The 23,487-nt window shown below is 36.9% G+C and overlaps 1 protein-coding gene across 1 annotated transcript in view; it reads left to right on the top strand.

The window, feature by feature from the left end:
• Positions 1 to 22,814, top strand: part of Hsdl2 (Hydroxysteroid dehydrogenase like 2) — a 54,627-nt gene extending 31,813 nt beyond the window's left edge. Inside the window, exons 5-8 of the mRNA XM_076497078.1 lie at positions 16,066 to 16,167; positions 17,025 to 17,222; positions 17,477 to 17,674; positions 20,577 to 22,814. Coding sequence (XP_076353193.1) covers positions 16,066 to 16,167; positions 17,025 to 17,222; positions 17,477 to 17,674; positions 20,577 to 20,818 — 740 coding nt within the window. The 3' untranslated portion in view covers positions 20,819 to 22,814. The remainder of the gene's footprint in view (positions 1 to 16,065; positions 16,168 to 17,024; positions 17,223 to 17,476; positions 17,675 to 20,576) is intronic.
• The last annotated feature ends 673 nt before the right edge of the window (positions 22,815 to 23,487 follow it).

The following is a 23,487-nucleotide window of genomic DNA, read 5'->3' as shown; positions in this document are numbered from 1 at the left end:
GCTGCTCTCTGCTCTCCACCAGTAATATTTGTCACTTATTGCCACAGCTGTTCTCACTTTTCAGTTAATGCTACTCTCTACTCTCCACCAGTAATATTGTCACTTATTGCCACAGCTGTTCTCACTTTTCAGTTAATGCTACTGCTAATCTCCACCAGTAATATTGTGTCACTTATTGCCACAGCTGTTCTCACTTTTCAGTTAATGCTACTCGCTACTCTCCACCAGTAATATTGTCACTTATTGCCACAGCTGTTCTCACTTTTCAGTTAATGCTACTCTCTAACTCTCTCACCAGTAATATTATTGTCACTTATTGCCACAGCTGTTCTCACTTTTCAGTTTATGCTACTCGCTACTCTCCACCAGTAATATTGTCACTTATTGCCACAGCTGTTCTCACTTTTCAGTTAATGCTACTCTAATCTCCACCAGTAATATTGTGTCACTTATTGCCACAGCTGTTCTCACTTTTCAGTTAATGCTACTCTCTACTCTCCACCAGTAATATTGTCACTTATTGCCACAGCTGTTCTCACTTTTCAGTTAATGCTACTTTCTACTCTCCACCAGTAATATTGTCACTTATTGCCACAGCTGTTCTCACTTTTCAGTTAATGCTACTCGCTACTCTCCACCAGTAATATTGTGTCACTTATTGCCACAGCTGTTTTCACTCTTCAGTTAATGCTACTCTCTCACTCATCACCAGTAATATTTGTCACTTATTGCCACAGCTGTTCTCACTTTTCAGTTAATGCTACTCTCTACTCTCCCCAGTAATATTGTCACTTATTGCCACAGCTGTTCTCACTTTTCAGTTAATGCTACTCTCTACTCATCACCAGTAATATTGTCACTTATTGCCACAGCTGTTCTCACACTTTCAGTTAATGCTACTCTACTCATCACCAGTAATATTGTGTCACTTATTGCCACAGCTGTTCTCACTTTTCAGTTAATGCTACTCTCTACTCATCACCAGTAATATTGTGTCACTTATTGCCACAGCTGTTCTCACTTTTCAGTTAATGCTACTCTCTACTGATCACCAGCAATATTGTCACTTATTGCCACAGCTGTTCTCACTTTTCAGTTAATGCTACTCGCTACTCTCCACCAGTAATATTGTGTCACTTATTGCCACAGCTGTTCTCACTTTTCAGTTAATGCTACTCTCTACTCATCACCAGTAATATTGTCACTTATTGCCACAGCTGTTCTCACTTTTCAGTTAATGCTACTCTCTACTCATCACCAGCAATATTGTCACTTATTGCCACAGCTGTTCTCACTTTTCAGTTAATGCTACTTGCATCTCCACCAGTAATAGTGTCACTTATTGCCACAGCTGTTCTCACTTTTCAGTTAATGCTACTCGCTACTCTCCACCAGTAATATTGTCACTTATTGCCACAGCTGTTCTCCTTTTCAGTTAATGCTACTCTCTACTCATCACCAGTAATATTGTCACTTATTGCCACAGCTGTTCTCACTCTTCAGTTAATGCTACTCTAATCTCCACCAGTAATATTGTCACTTATTGCCACAGCTGTTCTCACTTTTCAGTTAATGCTACTCGCTAATCTCCACCAGTAATATTTGTCACTTATTGCCACAGCTGTTCTCACTTTTCAGTTTATGCTACTTTTGCTACTCTCCACCAGTAATATTGTCACTTATTGCCACAGCTGTTCTCACTTTTCAGTTAATGCTACTCTCTAATCTCCACCAGTAATATTGTCACTTATTGCCACAGCTGTTCTCACTTTTCAGTTAATGCTACTAATGGTGTTCCTCCACCAGTAATATTGTCACTTATTGCCACAGCTGTTCTCACTTTTCAGTTAATGCTACTGCTACTCTCCACCAGTAATATTGTCACTTATTGCCACAGCTGTTCTCACTTTTCAGTTAATGCTACTCTCTACTCTCCACCAGTAATATTGTCACTTATTGCCACAGCTGTTCTCACTTTTCAGTTAATGCTACTCGCTACTCTCCACCAGTAATATTGTCACTTATTGCCACAGCTGTTCTCACTTTTCAGTTAATGCTACTCGCTACTCTCCACCAGTAATTTTGTCACTTATTGCCACAGCTGTTCTCACTTTTCAGTTAATGCTACTCGCTACTCTCCACCAGTAATATTGTGTCACTTATTGCCACAGCTCTTCTCATTTTTCAGTTAATGCTACTCGCTACTCTCAGTAATATTTGTGTCACTTATTGCCACAGCTGCTGTTAATGCTACTCTCTAATCTCCACCAGTAATATTGTCACTTATTGCCACAGCTGTTCTCACTTTTCAGTTAATGCTACTCGCTACTCTCCACCAGTAATATTGTGTCACTTATTGCCACAGCTGTTCTCACTTTTCAGTTTATGCTACTTGATAATCTCCACTAGTAATATTGTCACTTATTGCCACAGCTGTTCTCACTTTTCAGTTAATGCTACTTGCTTCTCTCCACCAGTAATATTGTCACTTATTGCCACAGCTGTTCTCACTTTTCAGTTAATACTACTCTCTACTCTCCACCAGTAATATTGTCACTTATTGCCACAGCTGTTCTCACTTTTCAGTTAATGCTACTCGCTACTCTCCACGAGTAATATTGTCACTTATTGCCACAGCTGTTCTCACTTTTCAGTTAATGCTACTCGCTACTCTCCACGAGTAATATTGTCACTTATTGCCACAGCTGTTCTCACTTTTCAGTTAATGCTACTGCTACTCTCCACCAGTAATATTGTCACTTATTGCCACAGCTGTTCTCACTTTTCAGTTAATGCTACTCGCTAATCTCCGCCAGTAATATTGTGTCACTTATTGCCACAGCTGTTCTCACTTTTCAGTTTATGCTACTCGCTACTCTCCACCAGTAATATTGTCACTTATTGCCACAGCTGTTCTCACTTTTCAGTTAATGCTACTCGCTAATCTCCACCAGTAATACTGTGTCACTTATTGCCACAGCTGTTCTCACTTTTCAGTTAATGCTACTCTACTCTCCACCAGTAATATTGTCACTTATTGCCACAGCTGTTCTCACTTTTCAGTTAATGCTACTCTCTACTCTCCACCAGTAATATTGTGTCACTTATTGCCACAGCTGTTCTCACTTTTCAGTTAATGCTACTCGCTACTCTCCACCAGTAATATTGTCACTTATTGCCACAGCTGTTCTCACTTTTCAGTTAATGCTACTCGCTACTCTCCACCAGTAATATTGTGTCACTTATTGCCACAGCTGTTCTCACTTTTCAGTTAATGCTACTCGCTACTCTCCACCAGTAATATTGTGTCACTTATTGCCACAGCTGTTCTCACTTTTCAGTTAATGCTACTCTCTACTCTCCACCAGTAATATTGTCACTTATTGCCACAGCTGTTCTCACTCTTCAGTTAATGCTACTCTCTAATCTCCACCAGTAATATTGTGTCACTTATTGCCACAACTGTTCTCACTTTTCAGTTAATGCTACTCGCTACTCTCCACCAGTAATATTGTCACTTATTGCCACAGCTGTTCTCACTTTTCAGTTTATGCTACTCGCTAATCTCCGCCAGTAATATTGTGTCACTTATTGCCACAGCTGTTCTCACTTTTCAGTTAATGCTACTCGCTACTCTCCACCAGTAATATTGTCACTTATTGCCACAGCTGTTCTCACTTTTCAGTTAATGCTACTCGCTAATCTCCGCCAGTAATATTGTGTCACTTATTGCCACAGCTGTTCTCACTTTTCAGTTAATGCTACTCGCTACTCTCCACCAGTAATATTGTCACTTATTGCCACAGCTGTTCTCACTTTTCAGTTAATGCTACTCTACATCTCCACCAGTAATATTGTGTCACTTATTGCCACAGCTGTTCTCACTTTTCAGTTTATGCTACTCGCTACTCTCCACCAGTAATATTGTCACTTATTGCCACAGCTGTTCTCACTTTTCAGTTAATGCTACTCTACATCTCCACCAGTAATATTGTGTCACTTATTGCCACAGCTGTTCTCACTTTTCAGTTAATGCTACTCTCTACTCTCCACCAGTAATATTGTCACTTATTGCCACAGCTGTTCTCACTTTTCAGTTAATGCTACTCGCTACTCTCCACCAGTAATATTGTCACTTATTGCCACAGCTGTTCTCACTTTTCAGTTAATGCTACTCGCTACTCTCCACCAGTAATATTGTCACTTATTGCCACAGCTGTTTTCACTCTACAGTTAATGCTACTCTCTACTCATCACCAGTAATATTGTGTCACTTATTGCCACAGCTGTTCTCACTTTTCAGTTAATGCTACTCGCTACTCTCCACCAGTAATATTGTCACTTATTGCCACAGCTGTTCTCACTTTTCAGTTAATGCTACTCTCTACTCATCACCAGCAATATTGTCACTTATTGCCACAGCTGTTCTCACACTTCAGTTAATGCTACTCTCTACTCATCACCAGTAATATTGTGTCACTTATTGCCACAGCTGTTCTCACTTTTCAGTTAATGCTACTCTCTACTCATCACCAGCAATATTGTGTCACTTGTTGCCACAGCTGTTCTCACTTTCAGTTAATGCTACTCTCTACTGATCACCAGCAATATTGTGTCACTTATTGCCACAGCTGTTCTCACTTTTCAGTTAATGCTACTCGCTACTCTCCACCAGTAATATTGTGTCACTTATTGCCACAGCTGTTCTCACTTTTCAGTTAATGCTACTCTCTACTCATCACCAGCAATATTGTCACTTATTGCCACAGCTGTTCTCACTCTTCAGTTAATGCTACTCTCTACTCATCACCAGCAATATTGTCACTTATTGCCACAGCTGTTCTCACTTTTCAGTTAATGCTACTTGCTAATCTCCACCAGTAATAGTGTCACTTATTGCCACAACTGTTCTCACTTTTCAGTTAATGCTACTCGCTGCTCTCCACCAGTGATATTGTCACTTATTGCCACAGCTGTTCTCCCTTTTCAGTTAATGCTACTCTCTACTCATCACCAGTAATATTGTCACTTATTGCTACAGCTGTTCTCACTCTTCAGTTAATGCTACTCTCTAATCTCCACCAGTAATATTGTCACTTATTGCCACAGCTGTTCTCACTTTTCAGTTAATGCTACTCGCTACTCTCCACCAGTAATATTGTGTCACTTATTGCCACAGCTGTTCTCACTTTTCAGTTTATGCTACTTGCTACTCTCCACTAGTAATATTGTCACTTATTGCCACAGCTGTTCTCACTTTTCAGTTAATGCTACTCGCTACTCTCCACCAGTAATATTGTCACTTATTGCCACAGCTGTTCTCACTTTTCAGTTAATGCTACTCTCTACTCTCCACCAGTAATATTGTCACTTATTGCCACAGCTGTTCTCACTTTTCAGTTAATGCTACTCGCTACTCTCCACCAGTAATATTGTCACTTATTGCCACAGCTGTTCTCACTTTTCAGTTAATGCTACTCGCTACTCTCCACCAGTAATTTTGTCACTTATTGCCACAGCTGTTCTCACTTTTCAGTTAATGCTACTCGCTACTCTCCACCAGTAATATTGTGTCACTTATTGCCACAGCTCTTCTCATTTTTCAGTTAATGCTACTCGCTACTCTCCGCCAGTAATATTGTGTCACTTATTGCCACAGCTGTTAATGCTACTCTCTAATCTCCACCAGTAATATTGTCACTTATTGCCACAGCTGTTCTCACTCTTCAGTTAATGCTACTCGCTACTCTCCACCAGTAATATTGTGTCACTTATTGCCACAGCTGTTCTCACTTTTCAGTTTATGCTACTTGATAATCTCCACTAGTAATATTGTCACTTATTGCCACAGCTGTTCTCACTTTTCAGTTAATGCTACTTGCTTCTCTCCACCAGTAATATTGTCACTTATTGCCACAGCTGTTCTCACTTTTCAGTTAATGCTACTCTCTACTCTCCACCAGTAATATTGTCACTTATTGCCACAGCTGTTCTCACTTTTCAGTTAATGCTACTCGCTACTCTCCACCAGTAATATTGTCACTTATTGCCACAGCTGTTCTCACTTTTCAGTTAATGCTACTCGCTACTCTCCACCAGTAATATTGTCACTTATTGCCACAGCTGTTCTCACTTTTCAGTTAATGCTACTCGCTACTCTCCACGAGTAATATTGTCACTTATTGCCACAGCTGTTCTCACTTTTCAGTTAATGCTACTCGCTAATCTCCGCCAGTAATATTGTGTCACTTATTGCCACAGCTGTTCTCACTTTTCAGTTTATGCTACTCTCGCTACTCTCCACCAGTAATATTGTCACTTATTGCCACAGCTGTTCTCACTTTTCAGTTAATGCTACTCGCTAATCTCCACCAGTAATATTGTCACTTATTGCCACAGCTGTTCTCACTTTTCAGTTAATGCTACTCTCTACTCTCCACCAGTAATATTGTCACTTATTGCCACAGCTGTTCTCACTTTTCAGTTATGCTACTCGCTACTCTCCACCAGTAATATTGTCACTTATTGCCACAGCTGTTCTCACTTTTCAGTTAATGCTACTCGCTACTCTCCACCAGTAATATTGTCACTTATTGCCACAGCTGTTCTCACTTTTCAGTTAATGCTACTCGCTACTCTCCACCAGTAATATTGTCACTTATTGCCACAGCTGTTCTCACTTTTCAGTTAATGCTACTCGCTACTCTCCACCAGTAATATTGTCACTTATTGCCACAGCTGTTCTCACTTTTCAGTTAATGCTACTCTCTACTCATCACCAGTAATATTGTCACTTATTGCCACAGCTGTTCTCACTTTTCAGTTAATGCTACTCGCTACTCTCCACCAGTAATATTGTCACTTATTGCCACAGCTGTTCTCACTTTTCAGTTAATGCTACTCTCTACTCATCACCAGCAATATTGTCACTTATTGCCACAGCTGTTCTCACTTTTCAGTTAATGCTACTCTCTACTCATCACCAGCAATATTGTCACTTATTGCCACAGCTGTTCTCACTTTTCAGTTAATGCTACTCTACTCATCACCAGCAATATTGTCACTTATTGCCACAGCTGTTCTCACTCTTCAGTTAATGCTACTCTCTACTCATCACCAGTAATATTGTCACTTATTGCCACAGCTGTTCTCACTTTTCAGTTAATGCTACTCTCTACTCATCACCAGCAATATTGTCACTTATTGCCACAGCTGTTCTCACTTTTCAGTTAATGCTACTCGCTACTCTCCACCAGTAATATTGTCACTTATTGCCACAGCTGTTCTCACTTTTCAGTTAATGCTACTCTCTACTCATCACCAGTAATATTAGGTCACTTATTGCCACAGCTGTTCTCACTTTTCAGTTAATGCTACTCGCTACTCTCCACCAGTAATATTGTCACTTATTGCCACAGCTGTTCTCACTTTTCAGTTAATGCTACTCTCTACTCATCACCAGTAATATTGTCACTTATTGCCACAGCTGTTCTCACTCTTCAGTTAATGCTACTTCGCTACTCTCCACCAGTAATATTGTCACTTATTGCCACAGCTGTTCTCACTTTTCAGTTAATGCTACTCGCTTACTACTCCACCAGTAATATTGTCACTTATTGCCACAGCTGTTCTCACTTTTCAGTTAATGCTACTCGCTATCTCCACCAGTAATATTTGTCACTTATTGCCACAGCTGTTCTCACTTTTCAGTTAATGCTACTCGCTACTCTCCACCAGTAATATTGTCACTTATTGCCACAGCTGTTCTCACTTTTCAGTTAATGCTACTCGCTAATCTCCACCAGTAATATTGTGTCACTTATTGCCACAGCTGTTCTCACTTTTCAGTTAATGCTACTCTCTACTCTCCACCAGTAATATTGTCACTTATTGCCACAGCTGTTCTCACTTTTCAGTTAATGCTACTCGCTACTCTCCACCAGTAATATTGTCACTTATTGCCACAGCTGTTCTCACTTTTCAGTTAATGCTACTCGCTACTCTCCACCAGTAATATTGTGTCACTTATTGCCACAGCTGTTCTCACTTTTCAGTTAATGCTACTCGCTACTCTCCACCAGTAATATTGTCACTTATTGCCACAGCTGTTCTCACTTTTCAGTTAATGCTACTCGCTACTCTCCACCAGTAATATTGTGTCACTTATTGCCACAGCTGTTCTCACTCTTCAGTTAATGCTACTCTCTACTCATCACCAGTAATATTGTCACTTATTGCCACAGCTGTTCTCACTTTTCAGTTAATGCTACTCTCGCTACTCTCCACCAGTAATATTGTCACTTATTGCCACAGCTGTTCTCACTTTTCAGTTAATGCTACTCTCACTCATCACCAGTAATATTGTCACTTATTGCCACAGCTGTTCTCACTCTTCAGTTAATGCTACTCTCTTACTCATCACCAGTAATATTGTCACTTATTGCCACAGCTGTTCTCACTTTTCAGTTAATGCTACTCGCTACTCTCATCACCAGTAATATTAGGTCACTTATTGCCACAGCTGTTCTCCCTTTTCAGTTAATGCTACTCTCTACTCATCACCAGTAATATTGTCACTTATTGCCACAGCTGTTCTCACTTTTCAGTTAATGCTACTCGCTACTCTCCACCAGTAATATTGTCACTTATTGCCACAGCTGTTCTCACTTTTTCAGTTAATGCTACTCTACTCATCACCAGTAATATTGTCACTTATTGCCACAGCTGTTCTCACTTTCAGTTAATGCTACTCGCTCTCTCATCACCAGTAATATTGTCACTTATTGCCACAGCTGTTCTCACTTCTTCAGTTAATGCTACTCTCTACTCTCATCACCAGTAATATTGTCACTTATTGCCACAGCTGTTCTCCTTTTCAGTTAATGCTACTCTCTGCTCTCATCACCAGTAATATTGTCACTTATTGCCACAGCTGTTCTCACTTTTCAGTTAATGCTACTTCTACATCTCCACCAGTAATATTGTCACTTATTGCCACAGCTGTTCTCACTTTTCAGTTAATGCTACTCTCTACTCTCCACCAGTAATATTGTCACTTATTGCCACAGCTGTTCTCACTTTTCAGTTAATGCTACTCGCTACTCTCCACCAGTAATATTGTCACTTATTGCCACAGCTGTTCTCACTTTTCAGTTAATGCTACTCGCTACTCTCTCCACCAGTAATATTGTCACTTATTGCCACAGCTGTTCTCACTTTTCAGTTAATGCTACTCTCTACTCTCCACCAGTAATATTGTCACTTATTGCCACAGCTGTTCTCACTTTTCAGTTAATGCTACTCAGCACTCTCCACCAGTAATATTGTCACTTATTGCCACAGCTGTTCTCACTTTTCAGTTAATGCTACTCGCTTACTCTCCACCAGTAATATTGTGTCACTTATTGCCACAGCTGTTCTCACTTTTCAGTTAATGCTACTCGCTACTCTCCGCCAGTAATATTGTGTCACTTATTGCCACAGCTGTTACTTTTCAGTTAATGCTCTCTCTCTCCACCAGTAATATTGTCACTTATTGCCACAGCTGTTCTCACTCTTCAGTTAATGCTACTCGCTACTCTCCACCAGTAATATTGTGTCACTTATTGCCACAGCTGTTCTCACTTTTCAGTTAATGCTACTCGCTACTCTCCACCAGTAATATTGTCACTTATTGCCACAGCTGTTCTCACTTTTCAGTTAATGCTACTCGCTAATCTCCACCAGTAATATTGTCACTTATTGCCACAGCTGTTCTCACTTTTCAGTTAATGCTACTCTCTACTCTCATCACCAGTAATATTGTCACTTATTGCCACAGCTGTTCTCACTTTTTCAGTTAATGCTACTCGCTACTCTCCACCAGTAATATTGTGTCACTTATTGCCACAGCTGTTCTCACTTTTCAGTTAATGCTACTCTCTACTCCACCAGTAATATTGTCACTTATTGCCACAGCTGTTCTCACTCTTCAGTTAATGCTGCTCTCTACTCATCACCAGTAATATTGTCACTTATTGCCACAGCTGTTCTCACTTTTCAGTTAATGCTACTCGCTACTCTCCACCAGTAATATTGTCACTTATTGCCACAGCTGTTCTCACTTTTCAGTTAATGCTACTCTCTACTCATCACCAGTAATATTGTCACTTATTGCCACAGCTGTTCTCACTTTTCAGTTAATGCTACTCTCTACTCATCACCAGCAATATTGTCACTTATTGCCACAGCTGTTCTCCTTTTCAGTTAATGCTACTCTCTCACTCATCACCAGCAATATTGTCACTTATTGCCACAGCTGTTCTCACTTTTCAGTTAATGCTACTCTCTTCTCATCACCAGCAATATTGTCACTTATTGCTACAGCTGTTCTCACTTTTCAGTTAAAGCTACTCGCTACTCTCCACCAGTAATATTGTCACTTATTGCCACAGCTGTTCTCCTTTTCAGTTAATGCTACTCGCTACTCTCCACCAGTAATATTGTCACTTATTGCCACAGCTGTTCTCACTTTTCAGTTAATGCTACTCGCTACTCTCCACGAGTAATATTGTCACTTATTGCCACAGCTGTTCTCACTTTTCAGTTAATGCTACTCGCTACTCTCCACGAGTAATATTGTGTCACTTATTGCCACAGCTGTTCTCATTTTTCAGTTAATGCTACTCGCTACTCTCCGCCAGTAATATTGTGTCACTTATTGCCACAGCTGTTAATGCTACTCTCTAATCTCCACCAGTAATATTGTCACTTATTGCTACAGCTGTTCTCACTCTTCAGTTAATGCTACTTGCTACTCTCCACCAGTAATATTGTGTCACTTATTGCCACAGCTGTTCTCACTTTTCAGTTAATGCTACATTGTTTAGACATGTGCTTTTCTTCATGTGACTACAGTTTCTAATTATGCCTCTTTGCTGTTTCTAATCATGTTTCTTTCCACAGTTTTATTTTTTGGTGTTTGAATTCAATGACTGAATTAATTTGAATTTAAATTCACGTTTCGAGGTGTTAGAAATGAAAATTCCTTTTTATGAGAGATGACAATGAAAATAGTACGATTTCCCAGCACGTAGGTTTGACTTTATTTGGAAAGGAAGTGTAGGCCTTAATTCACAGAGAGATAGAGTCGTATGCTCAGCCAGTAGTTTCTTGTTTTCAGTTTGAACATATTTCTGATGAAGAATACCATCATAGTGAAGATTTGAATTATCTTTTTTCAGTATTTTCTTGTTTTGGTCAGTCACAATGTACTCTATACCTATTCAGGAGATTTTGCCTTCCATCTCTTCTTTCTGATAAAGGTGGAGAAGCCCATTCTTTTCTTACTTTCACTCAATATCTTGTTTATTTGGGGTTTTTCTTCAATTCCAACCTCAGTTGAGCTTAGCCTTCTCATCATCTTTAAGATATGAAATTGGTGATTACTAATTCTATCTCTTTTAGAGGATGTGGGCTTCCTTGGAAATTCTCATTCCCGTGGATTGAACCTGCATGCATGCACTTCAGTGGGACTTCTCTTTGTATCCCTTCAACTACACTGTTATCTCTCCTTACAGAAACAGGGCTGATCTGGCTTAGTGGCTTGAGAGGTTCAAAACCAGAGGGAGGAAAGCTTTGTTTCCTCCACCACGTTAGAAGGTTGGGATGTTTACCTAGACTCCTAGGATATTTCTGGTTTCTGGTCAGTTAAGAGGTTTTCTCCATATTAGCATTCTTAAACTTGTGGCAAGTCATCAAGATTTGCCCCACTTCTGCAGGGGAGGGTGGTTATGATGCACTCCAAAACCTTCACTGTGGTCACTTGTATCAAGAAGTAAAGGGATACCAAATCCACGTGTCTGGACTTTCAGACCCTGGATCTTATATTCTGGGTGAGCAGTCACCAAATTGTGGTCTCAACTTGCCATGAATCTGGCTGCAAATCAGTTATATTATCCCAACAATAATATTCCTACAGAGTGATCTCTTGATCCTCAAGTCTGTTGGTGGGCATGTTCTCAGCTAGGAACACCTCACATTAATGCTTTTGCCATCTCTTGGAATAACAGACTTCCTTCCTTTTGGTCTCCAGTTCTACACCTTTTAGCTCAGGGAGTCTTCACATCTATTCTTATCCTTATATTTGACTCTTCTCCAGAGTTCTATCCCTGATCCAAATCATTCCATTTTTAGTCCTACTTTTGGCTCTGTATTAACCAGTGCAACCATTGTTCCTTCTGCTCCAACCTTTACAACTCCTTCCCCTGTCTTGATCTCTACTTTGTCATTCTTAGTGGGATGTTCATCCTGATGTCACCACACTCTATCTTCATGCATGGCTTTTGTCGGATTTATTGCCTCAACCCAGTGGTTGACTCCACATGTTACATCTTTCCTTTCCTAATCCATCAGATTTTCTTCCATGTTCATTTACCAATGGCAGTGGTCTACCTTTCATCTTTGGTCTATTCCATGTGGATTTCTGGTTGCTTGACGAAGGCTGGTCTGCTTTGACCGTGTTTAGCACTGTGTTCAACAGTGCCACTTGAGGGTTATCCAAGTTTCATAAGGTTTTGTCCTCCCCTGTAATTTCCCTCTTTTTGAGTTGTATGTCATCCATCTTCCTTTGATCTGCCTGATTATGATCTCTTTGTGTTCCTTAATGACCTTTTCTGTCTCTCCTTTGACCCTTGTCTACATGTTTTATGTATCATCCCTCCCTCAAGATCTAGTTCCTTCTTTTCCTTGCTTGTTGATCAGATATTTATCTATTAAATTTACCTGCATCCTCTACCATTCCTCTTGTATCATCCTATATTCTGACTGGTTCTTTTTCCCTAAGATCTATGCTGCCTGACTTTCACACCAATCCCCTTACCTTCCATCTCTCACCTGTGCTCACATTCCAGTCCTGATTAATTTTTTCATCTCATTCACTCCTTATGGTGTTATGTGGCACATACTGTCTTTTTTTAGGGGTTTGTGTTTTTAATTTTTTATTCTCTGGAACTCTTCCATTTCCCAGAATTTATCCCCTATCAGGGTAACTGTTTGGATTTGTCAGCTTGTTAGACTGATGTATTTGGAATTGTCCATGGATGGTTACCATCTCCACAACATTTCTTCTCATCATATTCATCACATCACCATGTCTTTGGCTGCTACCTTTTGCTGTACTATGGAAGAGATTGTTAAGGCCAGGATGTGGACTACTCCCAGAATCTTCATCAGTCATCTGAACAAGCTGGCTGTATTTTCCTCAGGTGGGCATCATTTTCATTTTGTGGCAATTCTACGTACATCTGTTCACCTTTGACTGGGATCATTCTTATTTCATCTTTTTATTTGTTTTTATTTTCACCAACCTTCATTTCTACCACTGATAATAAGATCTCACTCTGTAGAAGTCATTACGTGATCAGGTATGCTTTGCATCATACCTGATGTTATTTACTGATTGTATTAGTGGCATACTCAGTGGTATGTGTAAGTTTTTAGTTATTGGTAAGTTTCTCTCAGTGGTTTACCATTGCTTATGAAGTTTTTGAGTAAAGCAGAAGGGCCGAACTTTCCATTCCTGCCAATCCTTTTATTGAATAAATTGGAGCCAATGTGTAATGTTCATATGGACTCCCCATCACATTTATTTTCCCTCATTTTTTTTTTATTTTCCCTCATTTTTTTTTTCTTACAATGTAGCATTCCTTACCATTTCCAATTCACTGGGGTGGTGGATAATGGAGGCTACTTTTGAAGTGAGTTTAGAAAATTAATATATCATACCTACTCATGATTATACACTCATTGAGAAAAGAACAAAACTAGTTATTCCTTCCCCTTCCACTTCCCTTGGATGTTTTTCCCCAGGAGGACAGTTATTGGAAGGAGCAGGTGTAGTCTTTGCAGGATCATCCTCATAGTACAGGGTTTTGATGACACCTTGTTTCTGTGGTTGTTTGCAGTAGACACCCTCTCTTCTCATTAATTCCAGTTGTAGAAGGTTCTTTTCCTGGTCCGATAGTTGAATTTGAGGGATTTCATCTCCTAAATAATCCTTCCAGCATTATGAAATATGAACACTGTTCCTAAGTGTTACCTATCCTCTTCATAATTCCAGATGTCTCTTCTTTGCATTTACATCCTTTTGCAAATTAATTGAAACAAGATGGAAATTTACAATAATTTCAATTTTTGCATTTTATTTCTGAGAATCCAAAAATTACAAATAAATAACATGACATGACTGCCTTTATTTTTCAGAAGATCATTAATTCGCTTTAGCATCGAGTCCACGAGTTGATTGCAATCTTTACTAATTTTTGAATCATGATACCACAGCTCTATTATGGCCTCAATTAACTTATCCTTCATATTACAGTCTTTTCCCCAAAGTCTTTCTTTACAAACCACCCAAAGATATTCAATAGGATATAAGTCCAGAGAGTTTCCAGACCAGTCCAGTACCTTTATTCGTGTTGTAGTCATAAAATTCTTCACATGTTTCGATGTGTGACACGGAGCCAGATCTTGCTGAAAAAATGTCAAATCCATCTGAAAATCTCTTTTTCAATTTTGGAACGACTCTTCTCTGCAAAACTTCGATATACTTCTATGATATGTAAGCCTCCGATGCCATAGTAGCTGAAAAAGCCCAAAAACATCTTCAAGGGATATTTTATGAAGTGATTGATGTGAGATTCTCAAAGTTTCTCACCTGGAGATCTGCGAACATGCAGACTTCTTTGACCCTGTACGAAGAAACGAGTCTTGTCACTGAATAACACCTTCCTCCATTGTTCTTGCGTCCACTTCTTGTATTTCAGACCCCATTGATACTGTTTTTTCTTCATTGAGTTGGTAAGAAGTTGTTTTTTTTTACTGGTGTCCTTGCCCTTCTAATGCAATTTCGAATGACGTAATATTCCTCAAAATTTCGTCATATATCCCAAAAATAGATCAACCGTACTGCAAAATGCAGGTAATGATGCTATATGTGTGAAAAAATGACTATTAAAGGAAATCGGCGGGTTCAGCGAGCCTACACTGGCCACCATGCTGAAAATGTTGTAAAATGACCATTTGTTTTAATTTGCACAAGTGTGCAGTTTAGTTGTTTATGACATCTGCTCATAATGCCAATTACTGTTTACCAATTACCCTATTCTTGTGGTTTATTCAAGACAACTCGACGGCGCCCCCGTAACACTTGAAAAATAACTTGCTCCTATGATAGTTTGTGAAGTTGTCTGATTTTAGCTGTAAGCTAACTTCATCTTTGTAATTCTGGTTGCTTGATGTATGACACTGTTTTCTTATGGTTGGGGCTGATGAGTGTGTGTAACGTGCTTCACATCTCTATATTTATGATGCAATATATATGTATATATATTTTAAACCTTTTTTGTTCTTCAATCTTTTCCCTTTACATTGAAGCCTTCTGAGAGGAGCTAAGAGAAGCTGACACTCTTTTTACACTGGAAATGTCTTTCTGATAGGTACTAGCCCCACTGTCAATAACTTTCTCTTAGAGCCTGCTAATTCTCAAAAATGAGGAAAAACAAAAATATAAGAGGGTGCTAGATGCCACAGTATAGGTGGTGCAAAGTAGTCACATGATACACACGTGTTCAAAAGTGGCTCGAAATTGACTGGGGGGAAAAAAGATTACTATACTGAACAAAGAAATGTTTTTAAAGATCAGAAGGAAGACGGATGAGGTTATGTAACTACCAGAAATACATTTTAGTGTAAGAAAAATATTAACGTTCGCTGATATTAACTCTAATAAATTGGTTTTTTTTTTTTTACATACACTAAAGGAACTTTGTAATTCTGGTGTTAATGTTTTATAAACAAATTTTAAAATTCTGTTGAAGATTTTTCATATTTAATGTCATAGGTTTCAGTAAAATGTGAAGATTACAAAGTCAGATAGTACTAACACTAATTTAAATTATGTGCTTTAACTATTAGATATTTCTTATTAGGTGTCATTAACTAGGTTTTCAGGTATATATGAAGTTTAAACATAATGGAACAGTTTTTTCACATTTCTATACATATAAATTTTGTCTCTTTGTTTAGCTTATACGATGGCCAAGTATGGTATGTCATTGTGTGTATTAGGCATGACAGAAGAACTTAGACCTTTCAAAATTGCCGTGAATGCTCTCTGGCCAAAAACAGGTGACTTTCTAAATCTTGTTGCATCTACTAAAATTTGAACTTGGTTAGATACAGGGTGAAAATTTAAAATCTTTAAAAAACACTACCCTTCATAAAGAAGGTTTCATAGTGGCATTATTGGACTCTATAGCTAGCATAAACGAGAACTGGTGTATTTTCTTAGTCTTAATGTAATTAAAGTGAGATGGTTCATCATAATTGTCATTATAAGTCCTCCTGAGCAAAGCTTTTCATGTTCAAAGCAATCACTGTTTTGTTTTCATTACCATATCAACCTCTTAAATATCAAAGTATTCTAAGAAAGATGTGTGTAATGTTTGAAAAATAACTTAGTTTCAACACAGCTATGTTTTCTTTCTTTGACTGTAGCAGTATGGCTTCTTTGATTTGTTATTTCAAAAACTGAAGATATAAATATGGTGCTAGATTGTTGAATAGATATTTGTTAGGTTTTAATATCTGTATACTTTTTTTTCAGTTTTTTATGGATTGTTCCATTGACTGTTAGAAACAATCTTATGGTTGGGATGCTTGACTCATAATACATGGGTTGTGGTTCAAATCTCTTCTCATTGAATATGCTTTCCTTTTAAGCTATGGAGGCATTGTAATGTGATGCTCAATTTCACTATTAGTTGATAAAGGAGAAACTAAAGAGTTAGTAATGAGTGATGTTAACTAGCTGTCTCCTCTCAAGTCTATCACTGTTAAATTAGAGATGGCTAGTGCAGGTGGCTCTCGATTATTTTTGCAGGAAATTCAAGACATACAGACAAACTATTATAAATATCTTATGTATTTACTTCATTGAAATATGTTTTGTTTTGTTTTTTTTAAAGTTTGAAAATATTTTCCAGCTATAATTACAGCAGCTATGGAAATGCTGGGTGGAAATGAAATAGACAAAAACTGTCGAAAGCCAGAAATTGTAGCAGATGCTGCTTATGCTATATTAACAAGAAAAAGTGACTCATTCACTGGTAACTTTTGTATTGATGAGCACATACTGAAAGAAGCTGGCGTTACAGACATGGACCAGTACGCTGTATCACCAGGCATGTATCTTTGTGGTTACTTCTGTTTATGAATGAATAAGTGCATATGTGTGTATATTGTGCATGCATATCAAATTCAACTTCATGAAAAAAAAATTTCAAATAATTGTGCATTAATATGAAGAGTTATCCTAGGCCTAAAATGGGACATATTTAATACGAGAATTATGTTAACAGAGTTAGATGTTTGTCACGTGTTGCAGCAGACGGGGGTGGTCTGGTTTTTTAAAATCAAAACTTGAATGATATTTCAGGTCATCCTCTTTTACCCGACTTCTTCCTAAGTGATGATGACTTGAAAACTTTTGACTCAATTTCTGATGTCACTATTGAAAATCTAAAGCAACCTGGTGGAGAAAAGTCTTCAGGAAAAGTCTTCAGTAAAATTGAAGGACTACTGAGTGAAGACATTGTTAAGTCCACAGGAGGGGTTTTTGTGTTTGACATCACTGGTAAGTTCACCCTCTTTACAAATGGATAGTAAGATTTTATACCATAAAGTCACACATACACACTACTACAAACACTTTCATGGTAAGAATGAATTATTTTCAGAGTGGGCATAGTATGTTTACAGGAATCTAGATAAATGATATAGTCAAATTAGCTTCAGTTAGAGTATCAGCATATGAGTTAGCTGGATGAGGGTCCTCATCCATTACTACTAAAGACAAAAATCTTGCTTTGCATTTTGGATTGTGGGAATTTTCTAACAGTAACCAAGTACAGGGTGTTCGGAAAGTCACTGTGCACTTATATATTTATTAACAAACATGTTTCAATATAGAATGCAGGAGGTAAATATGAATGATAATCATAAACAATGTTGAAAGAGACCCCCATTGGCATTAATACAGGCCTGGATTCTTTTTGTTTTGTTTCTAAACACTGCTGTCAGTTGCTGGCTTGAAATAGACTGAATAGACATATGATTACAAAAATGCACAGTGACTTTCCAAACACCCTGTAGTTTGGTTGTGGGTGCTGTTACCTGTCTTTTCTCTGGTCTATCAGTACAAAACTGGGAATGGTTAGGAGAGATAACCCATTGAGGAGGTATTTGAAAAGAAACGGACTATCCTCCCTCCTACTGTACTATACGTGTAAACTGTATCAGCCCAACTTGAATTTCATATTCTCAATAATAACCTGTATTACTGTTCCTTCTGGCTTTAAGTTTGGATTCTTCAAAAGTAATTAATTGTTTATTGAATCCAACTCTTGGTATATAAAAGATCTATAGCCCCTGTTACATGGGTTGATGTAGTTGTTCAGAAGTATTTAAACTGCAATTTTTATGTCAACTGTAATAGCATTAAGCTCTGTCTTGATGTTGTAAGTCAACACATGGATGGTGTTAATTATAATAAACTGACCTTTTCCCAACAGGCCAGAAATAACATGCACGAGTTCATCTACAAGGTTGCACATGTTAAGTATTTACACTGTAATGTTTGCAGTATGTGTACCTTCGTAAAGTATGGCAGACGTTTTTGGTGAAGAATTACACACAAAAAATCAATTTTTTTAATAGAATATTTTTACTAAAAATCTGTTTGTGAAAATATAGAATCTGTTTGATTAATAGTCTGGGTGTGAAGTGATTTCATGTTATGATTAAAAAGCTATTCTTCATCTCAAAAAATCTCAAACGTTATTTATGTAATCTCAAAAACCTCCTAAATACACTTCAAATGTTTGTTTTTAGTAAGCCTAAATTTTATTTTTTTCTATACCTTATGTGGGGTCTGTCAACTGACTGACCTCGTAGCCATCATAAAAATTAGGAAATAAATATAAACTGTTTTTTGTTTCATGCTAGAATGACTACAGGTTATAACAAGAAAATACAAATGTTTAAGTGGGTTAAGTCTCATAATATTTCTTATTATGTTGACTTTCCAGTCATGCCTAGCTAACATTACGTAACATGTATTGATGTGGTACATGTGCACTGACTTTTAGCCTTCCCTGTCATGGCTGTGTTTTAGTGGACCAGTAATTTGTAATGTACAGTCACATGTCAATGATATGTAATACGTGTGTATAAATTACTACTATTTAGAAATAAATTATTAAACTTATTTTTCTTAAAATATAGAACAATTAATCAAGAAGTAAAGCAAAGAATTATCTCTTCTGGCTATGACCTTTGAACTTAGTTGCTGCTGGACATAGGTTGCTAAGCCTATTAAAATTTTGCTTATGGGGGATATCAAACAAACTTTTTGAATTTTGTATATGTATGTTTATATAGTTGAAAAACCAAAAAATCATAAATAACTAGTGATACCATAGAACTCCACTATAATAATATTAATAATTTATTGAGCTTATTAACTGAGCTGTATTTAGGTCTTAAAGTATGAAACTTCAAGCAGACTAAAGATACAACCTACTCCTTGAAATCTTTGATTGAAAGAATGTGGTAGCTTTTTTATAGATTAAAGGGGAACATTTTGACCTGTTGATTGGTTATTCACATGTCATATATTTTTGGAAGAGTATATAATGGACTGTTTTTGAAACCCATGTGGGTTCATTGTGTCTGATTTGGTACATAATCTATATCTTGGCAAAATATAAAAGATACAAGGTTCTTATTTTGTGTTCTAGCTTATCAAAATTAGTAATTTGAGTTCCTAATTTGTACAAAATTGTAAACTGAGTATTTTGACGTCATGAAGATCTAATTTTACCCACATTCGACATACCACATGACTGTCTAATATTTTTGTTTAGGTGGGTTATTTTAACATTTATGTTAAACTAACTAATAATATTAAAGTTTGAAGTATAATCTACAATTTGGTTCCAAACTTATTGACATAAATTCATAAAATAATAGTTCAATAAAATTTTGAATGCAAGTCAATAAATGCGGTGACATGGCCTTTGACTTGTGACCTGTCATGAAAAGTTAACCTCTACCTGAATTCTGTAATACAACACATAGGTGATGTTAATTGTAACAGAAAAAGCTCTAACCAAATGCTGTAATTCAATATCCAGGTAATGTTAATTGTTACAGAATTAAGTTCTAATTGAATAGTTGTAACTTAACAGTACAAAATACCATGGCAGAAAATGGTACTGTAATTTGATGTGATATATCATGACAGGTGATGTTGATGTTACATTATCTTAACCAGTAGTATGATACATAGTAAGATAGATGTCTGTATCTAAAAACAAAATGTTTCAAGATAATTTTTTATTATTACTGAAAGATGTTTGACAGTTTTAATCAGAAATTACATTTAACTTTTGTGTCTGAATTGTTCCTTTTAAGAATTTAGTCCACATGATTGTAAGATGAATTTTAATAGTTTTCAATCTGTTAATACTTGACAGGCGATCCAAAGGAAACGTGGTACATAGACTTAAAGAATGGAAGTGGCTCGGTTGGTAAAGGAGATCCACCTGTCAATGGAGATGTCACTTTCACTGTAGATCCGGAAAGCTTTACACAGATGTTTACAGGGTCTTTAAAACCCACAGCAGCTTTCATGTCTGGGAAGCTGAAAATCAAAGGTAACATGGGGTTAGCTTTGAAGTTGGACAACTTAATGTCAAAAGTGAAGTCCAAGTTGTGATATTGGAGAGCCCAAGGTTTGGTGCTGAGTACTTGTTATGTCCGTGTAATGTTAATGATTAAAACAATTTAAAAAGTGTTAAACGTAATAATTCAACCAATAATGCAATAATTCATGGTGTGAGGTTACCTTTAAAAGCAATGATAAAAATATAATTAGAACATCTGAACATCGGAGCCATCATTAGTTTAAAATATTTCATGTATTAATGATGTCAAGTACTCATTTTAAATTGGTTATGCCTTGTGAATGTTTTCCTATATAAATGAGATTGATTTGTTGTGGTGATAAAATAAGAAAACTATATTTTGGTGCAAGCTGTTGAGAAAACCTGTATAAGTAATAAAGGAACTGAATGAGGTAGTGGAAAATCAATGAATCGTACATATAAATTTGAGTGAAAAGGTGTCAAAGGTTTAGAGACAAAATTACACGTGTTAGTAGTTTAACAACTACTAGGGAAAAACAAGTTTATTACAGGCACGACTTGCGACTTGTTTTCACTTGCTCCACTACAGAAGACAGGTATCATCAACTATGTTTAAGTTAGATGTAAGAAAGAATTTGATTTGGGAAAATAAAGTTTGAAGACAACATGAATGCGTAACGAATGGAACATCATTGTAAGTTTAACGTAGTAACAGGTGAACAACACTACCATTGATGACGGAACCTTGTTGAAATTATTAATGTTCGTTACTGTGTTAAACGTTAATGAAGTTTCTTTTGTTGTCCATTAAAGCTACCTTCAAACTTTTATTTTCAAGTTTATTATTAGAAAAATTGAGTACAGTCTTGCTAGTGACAATGTACTGAACAGTTAGGTACCTATCAGATAACTAGCTCAATAATATGAACACCTTATGACTAAGGACTTTCAAAACAGAAGACATGTCTCATATATAAATTGCTCTTTATAACTAAGTATTTGTGAAACATAAATCCTGTCAATAACATAAACAGCTCCTTGAAACTGGGTACTTGTAAAGTACACACCACATCAAGAGTTTTTGTCCTTCAGTTAGTGTTATTGTTTTTTCATATTCTTACTAATAAGTCAGTATCAGTTGCTGGACAAAGTTGACACTTGAAAGTGTTTACTTTGGGAAAAATGTGTACATAAGACACCTTGTACTTTGACCATCATAAGTCCACCTTTATCTTATTGGGTAATGCACTTATTAATTCTTAAATGGATCATGTAGAGCTCATTGTTGTCTGTAGGTTTTTTAAGATGTATAATTTTAAACTACTATATTTTACAAATCAAATACCAGTGTTTTAAAGACCAGTAACAACTTTCATCAAGTTCATACTGGATCTTATGTTTAACTGACCCTTTGCTGTTATTGTGAAATGATCTAAAGGACAGAATCTAATCTGTAGGTTGAAGTTTTATTAATAGATCAACCGTGTTTTAAAGCAGTTGTAATGGCAGTGTTTCTTTGATTTTTGGTAGTAGTCTGATATGTGAAGGACTTTATTGAGTTTCTCGATGGTGAAAGTGTTCACAAATGATGCTGACAAACTTTGCTTCTGCTGGTTTGTAATTATTATATTTGCAACTCATAGGAAATTAATTTAACCATACCTTTATGGTTCAGAATAACAAAAAAACGCCTTTAAAACCCAAATGCCTTTTAATATCACACACACACACACATATATGTGGATTTTACTCTAAAAATGTATACTTTGTGTTTGTACTTTTTGTAGGCTCTCTCTTGATAAATATTAAAATTGTAATGGTACAAAATGTTTGGGTACTTTGGTTATCTTATTCAGCAGTGATAATTCATTTAAAAATACTTTGTACTCAAATATGGCAAGTGCACATGAGAGACAAAACTCCTATGTTTGGGGAAAAAGCAAACTGAATTTCCTTGTAATGGTTCTTGTAAAAGTTATTTTAAAACTGCTCATTTCCAGTGAGGATTTGGTGTATTTTGATTTTTGTAATAACTCCAGGTGTTTAATAAATATATTTTGTAACAAATATATTTGTTTTATCTGATCTGATGAGTAAACATTGTTTTTTTTCCTAATTGTGAAATTTTATAAAAAGTTCACTTTCTTCTTTTGGTTAAAAGTTTCAGCCGACAAATTTCTAAGGTTAAAGCTGAGTACACTACTTGTATGTCAGTTCTAATAATTCTCACACACTTTGAGAATATGTTATTATGCAAGAAAGGTTCTCGTGACTTGTAGAATAAAAGAGAACTATATTATATTTTAATCAAAAACCCCTTAGGTGTGTGAAAAAAGGCTTAAGTGTGTGACTTAAAGGAATGAAACCAGGATTGGCAGCCAAATTGGTAGCTACACTCATCATAATGCTACAGCAAATATTAATTAATTAGTTAACCAGGCTGTGTTTTTTGTTCAATTTCAGGCCTGATGGTAGACGTGGGTTAAGGCCACCATTGTCATCTGCTTGTGCCACTTCAAACAGTAATTTCAATACATCAGCTCTATATGTGAGGAAGCGAATACTTAATATCAAAAACAGAAGCAGTGTCACAGATACAGGCACCGATTCGTTTCAAATACGTGACATCTAATGCTATGTTTTTGTATGAGTATGTGATAAAAGCGAAAGAACTAATCGAAAATGTATTTATTATTATTATGTGAAATTAGGAAACTGTTTGAAGACCAAACTGGATCCA

Source organism: Tachypleus tridentatus, chromosome 4, assembly GCF_004210375.1.
Source record: "Tachypleus tridentatus isolate NWPU-2018 chromosome 4, ASM421037v1, whole genome shotgun sequence".
NCBI lineage: Eukaryota > Metazoa > Arthropoda > Merostomata > Xiphosura > Limulidae > Tachypleus > Tachypleus tridentatus.
This window is presented reverse-complemented; position numbering and strand designations above follow the sequence as displayed.